This window comes from Hylobates moloch, unplaced genomic scaffold, assembly GCF_009828535.3.
Source record: "Hylobates moloch isolate HMO894 unplaced genomic scaffold, HMol_V3 SCAFFOLD_23, whole genome shotgun sequence".
In the NCBI taxonomy this organism is placed as follows: Eukaryota; Metazoa; Chordata; class Mammalia; order Primates; family Hylobatidae; genus Hylobates; species Hylobates moloch.
The window spans coordinates 40665705-40679159 of NW_026652298.1; the positions used below are offsets into that span (position 1 = coordinate 40665705).

Here is a 13455-nt window from a genome sequence, read left to right on the forward strand (position 1 = left end):
CCACTGCACTCCAGCCTGGGTGACAGAGCGAGACTCCGTCTCAAAAAAAAAAAAAAAATTACCCAGGCATGACGGCACTGACGTGTAGTTCCAGCTACTTGAGAGGCTGAGGTGGGAGGATGGTGAGAGCCCAGGAGGTCAAGGCTGCAGTGAGCTATGATGGCGCCTCTGCACTCCAGCCTGGTCTTTTGAACAAGACCTTGTCTCAAACAAAAAACGGGGGATCCTGTTGCTTTGGGGTGCTCCTTGTCAAGCCTTCATGGTGAGGGGTTAGTACAGCTGCTGGAAGGTTTCATCTCGCCTGCTGCACAGATGAAATCAATTCACTGAGATCACAGCATTGCAGTAAAGAAAGACTTTAATTGACTTGAGGCGGGCCCTGCCACTCGGGAGACAAGTCATCACACACATCAGTCTCCCCAAAGGCGCCAAGGTTCGGGCTTTTCAGACACTGGTGGGGCTGCTCTGTCTATGGAGTAGCCATTCTTTTTTTTTTTTTTGAGACGAAGTTGCCCAGGCTGGAGTGCAATGGCGCAATCTAGGCTAACTGCAACCCATGCCTCCCAGGTTCAAGTGATTCTCCTGCCTCAGCCTCCCGAGTGGCTGGGATTGCAGGCGCCCGCCACCATGCCCTGGAGTAGCCGTTCTTTGACTCCTTTACTTGCCTAATAAATTTGCTTTCACTTTACTCCATGGACTTGACGTGACTTCTTTCTTGCTCCAGATCCAAGAACCCTCTCTTGGGGTCTGGATCAGGACCCCTTTCCTGTAACATATTTCTGGGGAGCCACACAAGAGACTGTTGTGTGGAAGCCCCCTTCCCAAAGGCTAACTTTGGGAAAGTGTTCGGGTCCTGTAACATCTTTCTGGTGAACCCTGAAGGGAGAATACTCAGGGGGCCCCAGACCCAAAGGAAATAGAAGACTCTGCAGCCCTGATTGGACGACTCTGAGTAAGTGGCGGGTCCCCGGTAAAGAATGGGAGTGGGGCCCAGGCACAGTGGCTCACACCTGTAATCCCAGCACTTTGGGAGGCCAAGGCGGGCGGATCACGAGGTCAGGAGATCGAGACCATCCTGGCTAACACGGTGAAACCCCGACGCTACTAAAAAATACAAAAACATTAGCCAGGCGTGGTGGCGGCTGCCTGTGGTCCCACTACTCGGGAGGCTGAGGCAGGAGAATGGCATGAACCCAGGAAGTGGAGCTTGCAGTGAGCCGAGATCGTGCCACTGCACTCCAGCCTGGGCAACAGAGCGAGACTCCATCTCAAAGAAAATAAAAAAGAATGGGAGTAGGGTAGAGGCCCAACTTAGGGGAATTAGAGTCTCTCCTAAAACAGAGAGGGGGCATTGTGGATCACGACTGTAATCCCAGCACTCTGAGAGGCCGAGGTGGGTGGATCACTTGAGGCCAGGAGTTCGAGACCAGCCTGGGCAATATGGCGAAATCCCGTCTTTACTAAAAATACAAAAGAATTAGCAGAGTGCGGTGGCTCACCTCGCAGCATGTTGGGAGGCCAAGGTGGGCAGATCATCTGAAGTCAGGAGTTTGAGACCAGCCTGGCCAACAGGGGGAAAACCCATCTCTACCAGAAATACAAAAAAATCAGCCGGGTGTGGTGGTGCCCACATGTAATCCCAGCTGCTTGGGAGGCTGAGGCCAGAGAATCGCTTGAACCTGGGAGGCAGACGTTGCAGTGAGCCGAGATCACACCATTGCACTCCAGCCCTGGCAATAAGAATGAAACTCCTCAAAGAAAGAAAGAGAGAAAGAAAGAGAGAAAGAAAGAAAGAAAAAGAAAGAAAGAAGAAGGAAAGAAGGAAAGAAAGAAAGAAAAGAAAGAAAAAGAAAAGAAAGAGAAAGAAGAAAGAAAAGAAACAAAGAAAAAGAAAAAGAAAGAAGAAAGAAGGAAAGAAAGGAAAGAAAGGAAAGAAAGAAAGAAAGAAAGAAAGAAAGAAAGAAAGAAAGAAAGAAAGAAAGGCAGGCAGGTTGGGCGCGGTGGCTCACGCCTATAATCCCAGCACTTTGAGAAGCCAAGGCCGGCGGATCACCTGAGGTCAGGAGTTCGAGACTAGCCTGGCTAACATGGTGAAACCCCGTCTCTACTAAAAATACAAAAATTAGCCAGGCTTGGTGGTGGGCACCTCTGAGGTGGAAGAATCACTTGAGCCCGGGAGGCAGAGGTCTAAGTGCCGAATAGGTTCACCTTGCCTGCTGCCTAGAGAGAGCCAATTTATCAAGACGGGGGAGTCCAATAGAGAAAGAGTAATTCAGGCAGAGCTGGCTGTGTGGACACAGGAATTCTATTGTTACTCAAATCAGTCTCCCCGAGCATTTGGGGATAGGAGTTTTTAAAGATAATTTGGTGGGTAGAGGCTTGGGAAGTGGGGAGTGCTGGTTGGTCAGGTTGGAGATGGACTCATGTGCAGACGCTTCTGTTCCTGGGTGCCATGGCAGAACTGGTTGGGCCAGATTACCAATCGGGGTGGTACCAGCTGATCCATCCAGTGCAGGGTCTGCTAAATATTTCAGGCACTGATCTTTGAGCTTAGGTTTTTGTTTTTGTTGTTGTTGTGTTTTTTGAGACAGAGTCTTGCTCCGTCACCCAGGCTGGAGTACAATGGCATGATCTTGGGTCACTGCAACCTCCACCTCCAGGGTTCAAGAGATTCTTCTCCTTCAGCTTCCCAAGTAGCTGGACGTACAGGCGAGCGCCACCACCCCAGGCTAATTTTTGTATTTTTAGTAGAGACAGGGTTTCACCATACTGGCTAGGCTGGTCTCAAACTCCTGACCTCGTGATCTACCCAACTCGGCCTCCCCAAAGTGCTAGGATTACAGGCGTGAGCCACCACACCTGGCCCGATCTTAGATTTTACAATAGTGGTGTTATCCCCAGGAGCAATTTGGGGAGGTTCAGAATTTTTTTTTTCAGACGGAGCCTCGCCCTGTCACCCAGGCTGGAGTACAGTGGCTCCATCTCGGCTCACTGCAACCTCTGCCTCCCAGGTTCAAGCGATTCTCCTGCCTCAGCCTCCCGAGTAGCTGGGACCACAAGCGTGTGCCACCACACCCGGCTAATTTTTTGTATTTTTAGTAGAGACGGGGTTTCATCATATTAGCCAGGATGGTCTCGATCTCCTGACCTCATGATCTGCCCCCCTCGGCCTCCCAAAGTGCTGGGATTACAGGCGTGAGCCACCGCGCCCAGCCAGTTCAGACTCTAGGAGCCAGAGGCTACATGACCCCTAAACCGTAATTTCTAATTTTTTTTTTTTTTTTTTTTTTTTTGAGACGGAGTGCTTACTCTGTTGCCCAGGCTGGAGTGCAGTGTCGCAATCTCGGCTCATTGCAATCTCTGCCTCCCGGGTTCAGGCAATTTTCCTGCCTCACCCTCCCAAGTAGCTGGCATTACAGGTGTCCAACACCACGTCTGGCTAATTTTTTTACTTTTAGTAGAGACAGGGTTTCACCCTGTGGGCCAGGCTGGTCTCGATCTCCTGACCTCGTGATCCGCCCGACTCGGCCTCCCAAAGTGCTGGGATTACAGGTGTGAGCCACGGCGCCCGGCCAATTTCTAATTTGGTAGCTGATTTATTAGTCCTGCAAAGGCAGACTGGTCCTCAGGCAAGACGGGGGTCTTTTCTGGAAAGGGCTGTTAACTTTGATTAAGAGTGAAACCATGAACTGAAATCCTTCCCAAAGTTAGCTCTGCCCAAGCCCAGGAATGAACCAGGGCAGCTTAAGGGTGGGAAGCACGACAGAGCCCCTTAGGTCTCTGGAAGAGAGAGAGAGTCCCTGTCTCATGAAAAGAACTAAAAGGAAAAAAAAAAAAAAAATAGGGCGGCGCTACGGCCTTGGGGGAAGCCGGCAGAGAGGTGCGGGCGCCCAGCCCAGGGCAGGCAGGGCAGGGCTGAGGGCGCAGATCCCCAACCAGGCCCCGCGCACCTTCATGACGGTTCAGAGCTGCTCCGAGGCAAACTCGGAGGACAACTCTCTGAGGACTACGTCCGCCCCCGCGGCGCCACGCCTCTGTTCGGGGCCAGGGACCGAGTTCTCGGTCCTAGTCTAAAGGGACGGAGAACTACATTTCCCGGCATGCCGCCGCGCTCTCCGGGGGCGCTGGGTTCTGCGACGGAAAGAGCTCTCCGCAGCCGAACGTCATTTCCCCTGCGCTACTGGAACCACGTTCTGTAGTCGTGAGCGGAGGCCTGGTATGGCGTCCGGTTTCCGGTTTCCTGTTTTGGGCGACGGAAGTGACGCTCACGGCGCGCCACGGCGTCAAACGGGGAGTCAAGGCAGCAATGAACCGTGTCTTGTGTGCCCCGGCGGCAGGGTGAGCTGCTCAAGGTGTCGGAGGGCCGAGGGCAGGCACCAGCGGGCGGGCGGAGCGCTTACTGCTCTCTCTTTTCCAGGGCCGTCCGGGCGCTGAGGCTCATGGGCTGGGTTTCTCGAAGCCTTCATCCGCTGCCCGGTTCCCGGGATCGGGCTCACCCTGCCGCCGAGGAAGAGGACGATCCTGACCGCCCCATTAAGTTTTCCGCCAGCACAGCCAACCCTCACCGCTGGTCGGTGGGCCATTCCATGGGAAAGGGACATCAGCGGCCTTGGTGGAAGGTGCTGCCCCTCAGCTGCTTCCTCGTGGCGCTGGTCGTCTGGTGCTACCTGAGGGCGGAGGGCGAGGCGGACCAGTGGTTGAGACAGGTGTGGGGAGAGGTGCCAGAGCCCAGTGATCGTTCTGAGGAGCCTGAAACTCCAGCTGCCTACAGAGCGAGAACTTGACGGGGTGCCCGCTGGGTCTGGCAGGAAGGGAGCCGACAGCCGCCCTTCGGATTTGATGTCACGTTTGCCCGTGACTGTCCTGGCTAGGCGTGCGTCCTCAGCACTGAAGAACTTGGCTGGTGGATGGGGCACTTGGCTATGCTGATCCGCGTGAAGCCGGAGTAGAATCTCAGCAGATCGGAAACTGCTCCTCGCCTGGCGCTTGATGTCCAAGGATTCCATCCGCAAGACTTCTCAGATCCTTAGGAAAGGTTTCAGTTGCACTGTATGCTGTTGGATTGCCAAGTCTTTGTATAACATAATCATGTTTCCAAAGCACTTTTGGTGACACTTGTAATCCAGTGTTAGTTTGCAGGTAATTGGCTTTCTGAGATAGAGTATCTGGCAGAAATGTGAAACTGTATTACGTGCTGTGGCCTGTGCAAAGAACACTTCTACATGTTAGTTTTGCACAATAACAAATTGAAAATAAATTTTAATTTTATAATATGGGATTAGATGATTCCCTTTTTTTGCATCTAGTTTTTAAAAAGGGGGTATTTTAGTAGTTACTGTTTTTTATTTTAATCTTTTCTTATTTACCAGAGCACGAAAGTTAGTTGGACCAGCAGCTATTTTTAAGTTTCGTTTTCCGGTCAGGCGCGGTGGCTCACGCCTGTAATCCCAGCACTTTGGGAGGCCGAGGCGGGCGGATCACAAGGTCAGGAGATCGAGACCATCCTGGCTAACACGGTGAAACCCTGTGTCTACTAAAAAATACAAAAAATTAGCCGGGCGTGGTGGCGGGCGCCTGTAGTCCCAGCTACTCCGGAGGCTGAGGCAGGAGAATGGCGTGAACCCTGGAGGCGGAGCTTGCAGTGAGCGGAGATCGCGCCACTGCACTCCAGCCTGCACAACAAAGCGAGACTCCGTCTCAAAAAAAAAAAAAAAAAAGTTTCGTTTTCCTTTTTTTGTTTTTTTCGAGAGTGGGAACTGAGGAAAGAAACCTACGTATATATTACCAAATGGTACCAGAAATGAGGAACTTTTGCAGTTTTCTGCGAAACTTTTTAAGCAAGGCAACTATTTTCTGAGTAGAATACAACTAGTGAGTATTTCTTTTCACAAATGATGGGCAGTATTTTGGGTTACCTAAGTGATATTTTTTGTTGTTTTTTCTTGTTTTGTTTTGTTTTTTTGAGACAGGGTCTCACTCTGTCTCCCAGACTGGAGTGCAGTGGCACAATTTTGGCTCACTGCAACCTCTGTCTCCTGGGTTCAAGCATTCTTCTGCCTCAGCCTCCCGAGTAGCTGGAACTACAGGCTTGCGCCACCACACCCGGATAATTTTTATATTTTCAGTGGAGACGGGGTTTTGGCATGTTGGCCAGGCTGGTCTCAAACTCCTGACTTCAAGTTATCTCTCCTCCTCGGCCTCCCACGGTGCTGGGATTACAGATGGGAGCCACCGTGCCCGGCCCCAGATTGTTTTCTTTCTTTTTTCTTTTTTTGAGATGGAGTCTTGCTCTGTCACCTGGGCTAGAGTGCAGTGGCACGATCCTGGCTCACTGCAACCTCTGCCTCCTGGGTTCAAGCGATTCTCCTGCCTCAGCCTCCAGGGTAGCTGGGATTACAGGCACGCGCCACCACACCCGTCTAATTTTCGTATTTTTAGTAGAGACGGGGTTTCGCCATGTTGGCCAGGCTGGTCTCAGATTCCTGACCTCAAGTGATCTGCCCGCCTTGGCCTCCCAAAGTTCTGGGGTTATAGGCATGAGCCACTGCGTCCGCTCAATTTTTTTCATGTATATATACCTATACATGTTTCAAAGACAGAGTGGGATAGTCACATTGTTTCTTCACAATGTGACTGTCCCACACGCAGCAGATCCCAAGTGCCTCCAGGGCAGCGATCTGCGAGGGCTTTTCCAGTTGCTGACCTCATACCTGTGCTGTGGACAGACCCAAGGCCAGCTGGGGATGGTGGGCGGATCTTCCCTACTGGAGTTTTCAAAGGAGGGCAACAGAGCGGGTTGATAGGTGAATGGTTAATTCAGTACAATTAGTATTTATTATTATTTTTTGAGATGGAGTCTTGCTCTGTTGCCCAGGCTGGAGTGCGATGGTTCAGTCTTGGCTCACTGCAACCTCCGCCTCCTGGGTTCAAGCAATTCTCCTGCCCCAGCCTACTGAGTAGCTGGGATTACAGGCACACCACCACGCCCGGCTAGTTTTTGTATTTTTAGTAGAGACAAGGTTTCACCATGTTGGCCAGGCTTGAACTCCTGACCTTAGGCGATCTGCCCACCTTGGCCTCCCAAAGTGCTGGGATTACAGGCAGGAGCCACTGCGCCCAGTTGTATTTAACTATTTTGGTAGTGTGTTTGTCTTGTTTTCCCAACTGGGCTGTAGCTTTTATTTTCCCCAGGGCACATGGCACACTGACCTCCCCAGATAAGCATTTGAGAGGGAGACCACTGTAAGCATGCTAGAACAGACGCAGCTGCAGTGATTCCTAAGATGACAAATGGCTGGGCAGGAGGTGGAAATTGTTTTTTGTTTTTTTTTTGAGACAGAGTCTCGCTCTGTCACCCAGGCTTGAGTGTGGTGCCGCGATCTCGGCTCACAGCAACCTCTGCTTCTTGGGTTCAAGCAATTCTCCTGCCTCAGCCTCCCGAGTAACTGGGATTACAGGCGTGCACCACTGCGCCCAGCTAATTTTTTTGTATTTTCAGTAGAAACGGGGTTTCACCATTTTGGCTAGGCTAGTCTTGAACTCCTGATCTCAGGTAATCCACCCACCTTGGCCTCCCAAAGTGTTAGGATTACAGGTGTGAGCCACTGCGCCCGGCCGGAAATTGTTTTAAAACAAAAATTCTTGAACGGGCGCAGTGGCTCATGCCTGTAATCCCAGCACTTTGGGAGGCGGAGGTAGGTGGATCATAAGGTCAGGAGATTGAGACCATACTGGCTAATATGGTGAAACCCCGTCTTTAGTAAAAATACAGAAAAATTAGCCGGGCGTGGTGGCGGGCGCCTGTAGTCCCAGCTACTCGGGAGGCTGAGGCAGGAGAATGGCGTGAATCCGGGAGGCGGAGCTTGCAGTGAGCTGAGATTGTGCCACTGCACTCCAGCCTGGGTGACAGAGCGAGACTCTGTCTCAAAAAAAAAAAAAGAAAAAAAAATTCTTTCAAGGAAAGTGTTAACCAAATGATCACATCTAAGCTGATGAACTGTCTATATAACTCTGCTACCACCCTAGACTGTAAAGAACATTTCTTCCAAAGCATGAAAAACATGATACTGGCCAGGCGCGGTGGCTCACGCCTGTAATCCCAGCACTTTGGGAGGCCAAGGCAGGTGGATCACGAGGTCAGGAGATCGAGATCATCCTGGCTAACACGGTGAAACCCCGTCTCTACTAAAAAAATACAAAAAATTCGCCGGGCGCGGTGGCGGGCGCCTGTAGTCCCAGCTACTCGGAGAGGCTGAGGCAGGAGAATGGCGTGAACCCGGGAGGCGGAGCTTGCAGTGAGCCGAGATCGCGCCACTGCACTCCAGCCTGGGAGACAGAGCCAGACTCCGTCTCAAAAAAAAACAAACAAAAAAAAATGATACTTTCCATCCTTAACTCTGACATCAGTTTCCTTTGATTTCTTCAAGGAAGATGCCCCTAGGGTGTGGAGGAACAGCAGGTGTCTTCACTCATACCTTTACAGCAAAGATCCCCAGATTCCTAAACCCTAAGGCCCCAAACCCATTTCTTAGCTTTAGCAGTCTCCATAGACACCTCTGCTGGACAGCTCACAGGCTCCTTAAACTCGAAAATGGAATTCATCTCCCCCAAAGCTGTTTCTTCTCCCTTGTTCTGTATCCCTGCAAGCCAGAGACCCGGGCGTTATCCTAGACTCCCTTTCCATTCCTAGCACCCTGGGAGTCTTCAAGATCTGTTTATTCATCTCTGAAGAATTTGCAGGCCCTGTCCTTCCTGCTTGACTTCATTTTCCTGCTTTACTTAACTTGAAAATATCATGTTCTTCGTTATCATTTTAAGATTTCAATGTAATGTTTGTAGAGATAATTCATTTAGAAAATGTGATCCTGGCTGGGCGCGGTGGCTCACGCCTGTAATCCCAGCACTTTGGGAGGCTGAGAGGTGGATCACCTGAGGTCGGGAGTTCGAGACCAGCCTAACCAACATGGAGAAACCCCCGTCTCTACGAAAAATAAATTAGCTGGGCGCGGTGGTGCATGCCTGTAATCGCAGCTACTCAGGAGGCTGAGGCAGGAGAATTCCTTGAACCTGGGAGGCGGAGGTTGCAACAGTGAGCCGAGATCGTGCCATTGCACTCCACTCTGGGCAACAAGAGCGAAACTCCTTCCCCCCTCCCCGCCCCCCGCCAAAAGAAAAGAAAAGAAAAGAAAATGTGAACCTATGAAGAAATTTGTCCTACCAGCAAATGATAGTTTTTGTTGTTTTATAGTATTAGTATTAAAAAAAAAAAACCTGAGATACTTGGAACAAATCTATAGGAAGTGATTTGCTTTCAACTTAAATGGGCACATTTTTCTTTTTTCTTTTTCTTTTCTTTTTTTTTTTTTTTTTGAGACGGAGTCTCGCTGTGTTGCCCAGGCTGGAGTGCAGTGGCGCGATCTCAGCTCACTGCAACCTCCGTCTCCTGGGTTCAAGTGATTCTCCTGCCTCAGCCTCCTGAGTAGCTGGGAATACAGGTGCCCACTACCACGCCCGGGTAATTTTGTGTGTGTGTGTTTTTAGTAGAGACGGGGTTTCACCGTGTTAGCCAAGATGGTCTCGATCTTCTGACCTCGTGATCCATCCACCTCGGCCTCTCGAAGTGCAGGGATTATAGGCGTGAGCCACCGAGCCCGGCCATTGGGCACATTTTTCATATCACTAAAAATTTCTTTTTTTTTTTTTTGAGACAATGTTACTCTGTCATCCAGGCTGGAGTGCAGTGGCGCAATCTCGGCTCACTACTAAACCTCCGCCTCCCGGGTTCACGCCATTCTCCTGCCTCAGCCTCCAGAGTAGCTGGAATTACAGGCGCAAGCCACCACACCCCGCGGATTTTTTTGTATGTTTAGTAGAGACGGGGTTTCACTGTTGGCCAGGTTGGTGTCAAACTCCCGAACTCAGCTGATCCGCCGGCCTCGGCCTCCCAAAGTGCTGGGGTTACAGGCGTGAGACACCGCGCCCGGCCCCCTACCACTAAAAATTCTTAGGAAACACTGTTTCCATAAAATCGCGCAGAGTAGTTAGAGTTTTCCCTTTTCTCTCAGCTACTGCGCTGTTGGGGGAGGGGGGGCCTCAAGTGTTTGCAAAATAACTGTGATAATTACCTTTGTAGATAAATCTCTGAGTATGTTTTCGAGGTCAGGGTTCGAAATGGAACAAATTCCTTTCTACAAAGGCCAGGACCCCTTGGCCCTTCCGCCCGGTGCCTGGCTCCCCCTGACATCAGCCTCTTGGTTCGTTTGTGAAAGAGCAGCTCTATTGAGATACAACTCTTGTGATTAATTCATGTAAAATACACTGTTATGTCGGGTCATGTCACAGCAGGTGCGACCATCGCGGGTCCCACGCGCGTCCCCAGGCAAGGCCGCCTCCCACCCGCGTCCCGGGCCGGGGGCCGCAGGGCAGAGCAGGGCAGGGCGGGGCGCGGGGCCTGGGCGGGGGCGGGGTCTGCGGGCCGGGGGCGGGGCCGGGGGGCGGGGCCGCGGGGGGCGTGGTCGCGGGGGCGCGCGGGGAGATCCGGGGGCGGGGGCGCCGGCGCGGCGCATGCGCGCTGCATTGTTTTGACTGAAAATGCCGTCGGTTTCGAAAGCGGCGGCGGCGGCGCTGAGCGGGTCCCCCCCGCAGACTGAGAAGCCGACCCACTACAGGTCAGCGCCCGTCCGGCCTGCGGCCCCCCGCCCGCGCCCGGTGCAGCTCGGAGCCTCCCGCCGGGGCTCGCACCGCCTCCGCCTCCCCTTCGCCGCCCCCGCGCCCCCCGGGCCTCCGCGCCGCGCCTGGGCTGGGGGGGCCACGACCCTCTGCGCTCGGCGGCCTCCGCCTGAGGTCGGAGCGCGGCGCCCAGGGTCTGGGATGGCACCTGGTTCCGGGGTCCACGCGCCTCTGGGGAGGGAGGAACGCCCCGGGGTTGGGGGTTGCGCCTGGGCTCGGGGACCGGGACCCTCTGCTCCGGCTGCCGACACTGAGGTCACAGCGGGTCGCCCAGGGTCCAGGGTGGCGCTTGGGCTTGGGGACCAGGGTCAGCACCTGGGCTACGAGGTCGGGTGAGGGTCGCGTCTGGAGTCGGGATGGGGGTGGGCGCAGCGCCTGGGGCCCGCCAGGAATCAGAGTGCGGATCGTCCCTGGGGTTGGGGCGCCTGACGCCGGTGGGTCCCACCGCCCACGAGTCCCTGGAGGTGCTGCCGGAAGCGAGCCGCGGCGCTGTCTGTGTTTGTAGGTACCTGAAGGAGTTCAGGACGGAGCAGTGCCCCCTGTTTTCACAGCACAAGTGCGCGCAGCACCGGCCGTTCACCTGCTTCCACTGGCACTTCCTCAACCAGCGGCGCCGCAGGCCCCTCCGCAGGCGCGACGGCACCTTCAACTACAGCCCCGACGTGTACTGCTCCAAGTACAACGAAGCCACCGGCGTGTGCCCCGACGGCGACGAGTAAGCGGCCGCGAGGGGGCGCCGCTGCCCGGGCGGAGGTGGGGGGCCTCCACCCGGGGACGCGGCCGGGACCCTCTGCGGACACCTTGGTGTCCATACCAGGCCCCTGCAGAGGGAGTCGTAATTAGACGCTGAAGTTTTCTAGTGACCAGGGATGCTGGGGAGGCATTTCCTATTCTCAGGCCAGTTCCAGAGGGATTATGTGTGTTTTAGGGGTAATCCTTGTGTGACTCAAACCAATTTTGCTTCACCTCCCACTTTTTTTTATTTGTTTTTTTGAGACGGAGTTTCACTCTTGTTGCCCAGGCTGGAGTGCAATGGCTCAATCTCGGCTCACTGCAACCTCTGCCTCCCAGGTTCAAGTGATTCTCCTGCCTCAGCCTCCCGAGTAGCTGGGATTACAGGCGTGTGCCACCACGCCCAGCTAATTTTGTATTTTTAGTAGAGACAGAGTTTCTCCCTGTTGGCTAGGCTGGTCTCGAACCTCTGCCTTCCAGGTTCAAGTGACCTGCCTCAGCCTCCGGAATAGCTGGGATTACAGGCACCCGCCACCATGCCTGGCTAATTTTTTGTATTTTTAATAGAGATGGGGTTTCGCCATGTTGGCGAGGCTGGTCTCGAACTCCTGACCTCAGGTGATTCTCCCTCCTTGGCCTCCCAAAGTGCTGGCCACCACGCCTGGCCCCTATGTAGCACTTTTAAAGTTAAGAAATCAAGATTTTGTTCTGGTTTGTTTTTTCTTTTTTTTACAACTTTCCTAATAGTGTTATGAACAGATGTCTTTATTTTGAAGTATGTAAAATGGGAAAGCAGGGAAAATACAAGTCAGATTTTATATTCACAGACTGGCGGGAGGTGGTATCAGGTTCTACTTGCTTCCTATGGGCTGCTGGCGGAGGGTGGAGGGCGGAGGGTGGTCCATTCCTCCCTAGCGGTGAGATGGCAGCAGTTGCGGTCTTGAAGTCTTCTTCCCCTGATCTTTTGGAAGGAGCTGATTCTCCAGGGACCTTCCCGTTGAAGGCTGCTTTCAGCGCGGAGACCTGTGTGAAGTCTGTTTTCCTTTATTTTTTCAGCAGTGCTTAGCCCAGGGGATACATTTTTAATTTTTTTTTTTTTTTAGGGATGCTAGAAACTTTAAATACTGAAATGTTTTTAATTGCACATTAGTTAAATAGTGTTTGTTTTGAGGCAAAGTCTCTGTCACCCAGGCTGGAGTGCAGTGGCGCGATCTCGGCTCACTGCAACCTCTGCCTCCCAGGTTCAAGCGATTCTCCTGCCTCAGCCTGCCGAGTAGCTGGGACTACAGGCGCCCACCACCACGCCCGGCTAATTTTTTGTATTTTTCATAGAGATGGAGTTTCACCGTGTTAGCCAGAATGATCTCAATCTCCTGACCTCGTGATCCGCCTGTCTCGGCCTCCCAAAGTGCTGCGATTACAGGCGTGAGCCACAGCGCCCGGCCACGCCCAGCTGATTTTTGTATTTTTAGTAGAGACAGGATTTCTACATGTTGGTCAGGCTGGTCTTGAACTTCTGACCTCGTGATCTGCCCGCCTCGGCCTCCCAAAGTGCTGGGATTATAGGCATGAGCCACCGCGCCCGGCTGTTTTTGTTTTTTGAAACGGGATCTTGCTCTGTCCCCTGGGCTGGAGTGCAGGGGCACGAACATGGCTCACTGCAACTTGTAACTCCAGGGCTCAAATGATCTTCCTGCCTCAGCCTCCTGAGCAGCTGGGACCACAGGAGTGTTCTGTCACTCCGGGCTAATTTATTTTATTTTATTTTATTTATTTTATTTTTTTTGAGACCGAGTCTCACTCTGGTTGCCCAGGCTGGAGTGCAGTGGTATGATCTCAGCTCACTGCAGCCTCTACCTTCTGGGCTCAGGTGATTCTCCCACTTCAGCCTCTGGAGCTATAGACTCTCTACACCACGCCTGGCCAATTTTTTTTTTTGTATTTTTAGTAGAGATGGGGTTTTGCTACGTTGTCCAGGCTCGTCTCAGTCTCAAA

The 13455-nt window shown here is 52.8% G+C and overlaps 2 protein-coding genes across 7 annotated transcripts in view; both read left to right on the forward strand.

The window, feature by feature from the left end:
- Nucleotides 1-4264: 4264 nt before the first annotated feature.
- On the forward strand, nucleotides 4265-5278 carry LOC116462439 (ubiquinol-cytochrome-c reductase complex assembly factor 4). Its single transcript, XM_032144929.2, has 2 exons — nucleotides 4265-4338; nucleotides 4418-5278. The coding sequence occupies exons 1-2, from the start codon at nucleotides 4307-4309 to the stop codon at nucleotides 4782-4784; spliced, it is 399 nt and encodes a 132-aa protein (XP_032000820.1). The 5' UTR covers nucleotides 4265-4306; the 3' UTR covers nucleotides 4785-5278.
- Nucleotides 5279-10577: 5299 nt separating this feature from the next.
- UNKL (unk like zinc finger) overlaps nucleotides 10578-13455 on the forward strand; it is a 47413-nt gene continuing 44535 nt past the window's right edge. For 3 of the 6 annotated variants that reach the window (XM_032144936.2, XM_032144933.2, XM_032144940.2), the window contains exons 1-2: nucleotides 10585-10667; nucleotides 11234-11443. In XM_032144936.2, coding sequence (XP_032000827.1) covers nucleotides 10591-10667; nucleotides 11234-11443 — 287 coding nt within the window. In that variant the 5' untranslated portion in view covers nucleotides 10585-10590. Of the gene's footprint in view, nucleotides 10668-11233; nucleotides 11444-13455 lie in introns of all 6 variants that reach the window. The other 3 variants (XR_004246354.2, XM_032144932.2, XM_032144935.2) reach the window with 2 other exon arrangements.

Excerpts from the sequence above, each read along its gene's own strand:
- LOC116462439 (XM_032144929.2), top strand. The coding sequence starts at position 4,307 with ATGAACCGTGTCTTGTGTGCCCCGGCGGCAGG. Across the intron at positions 4,339-4,417 it reads TTGTGTGCCCCGGCGGCAGG|GGCCGTCCGGGCGCTGAGGC; the intron begins GTGAGCTGCTCA and ends TCTCTTTTCCAG.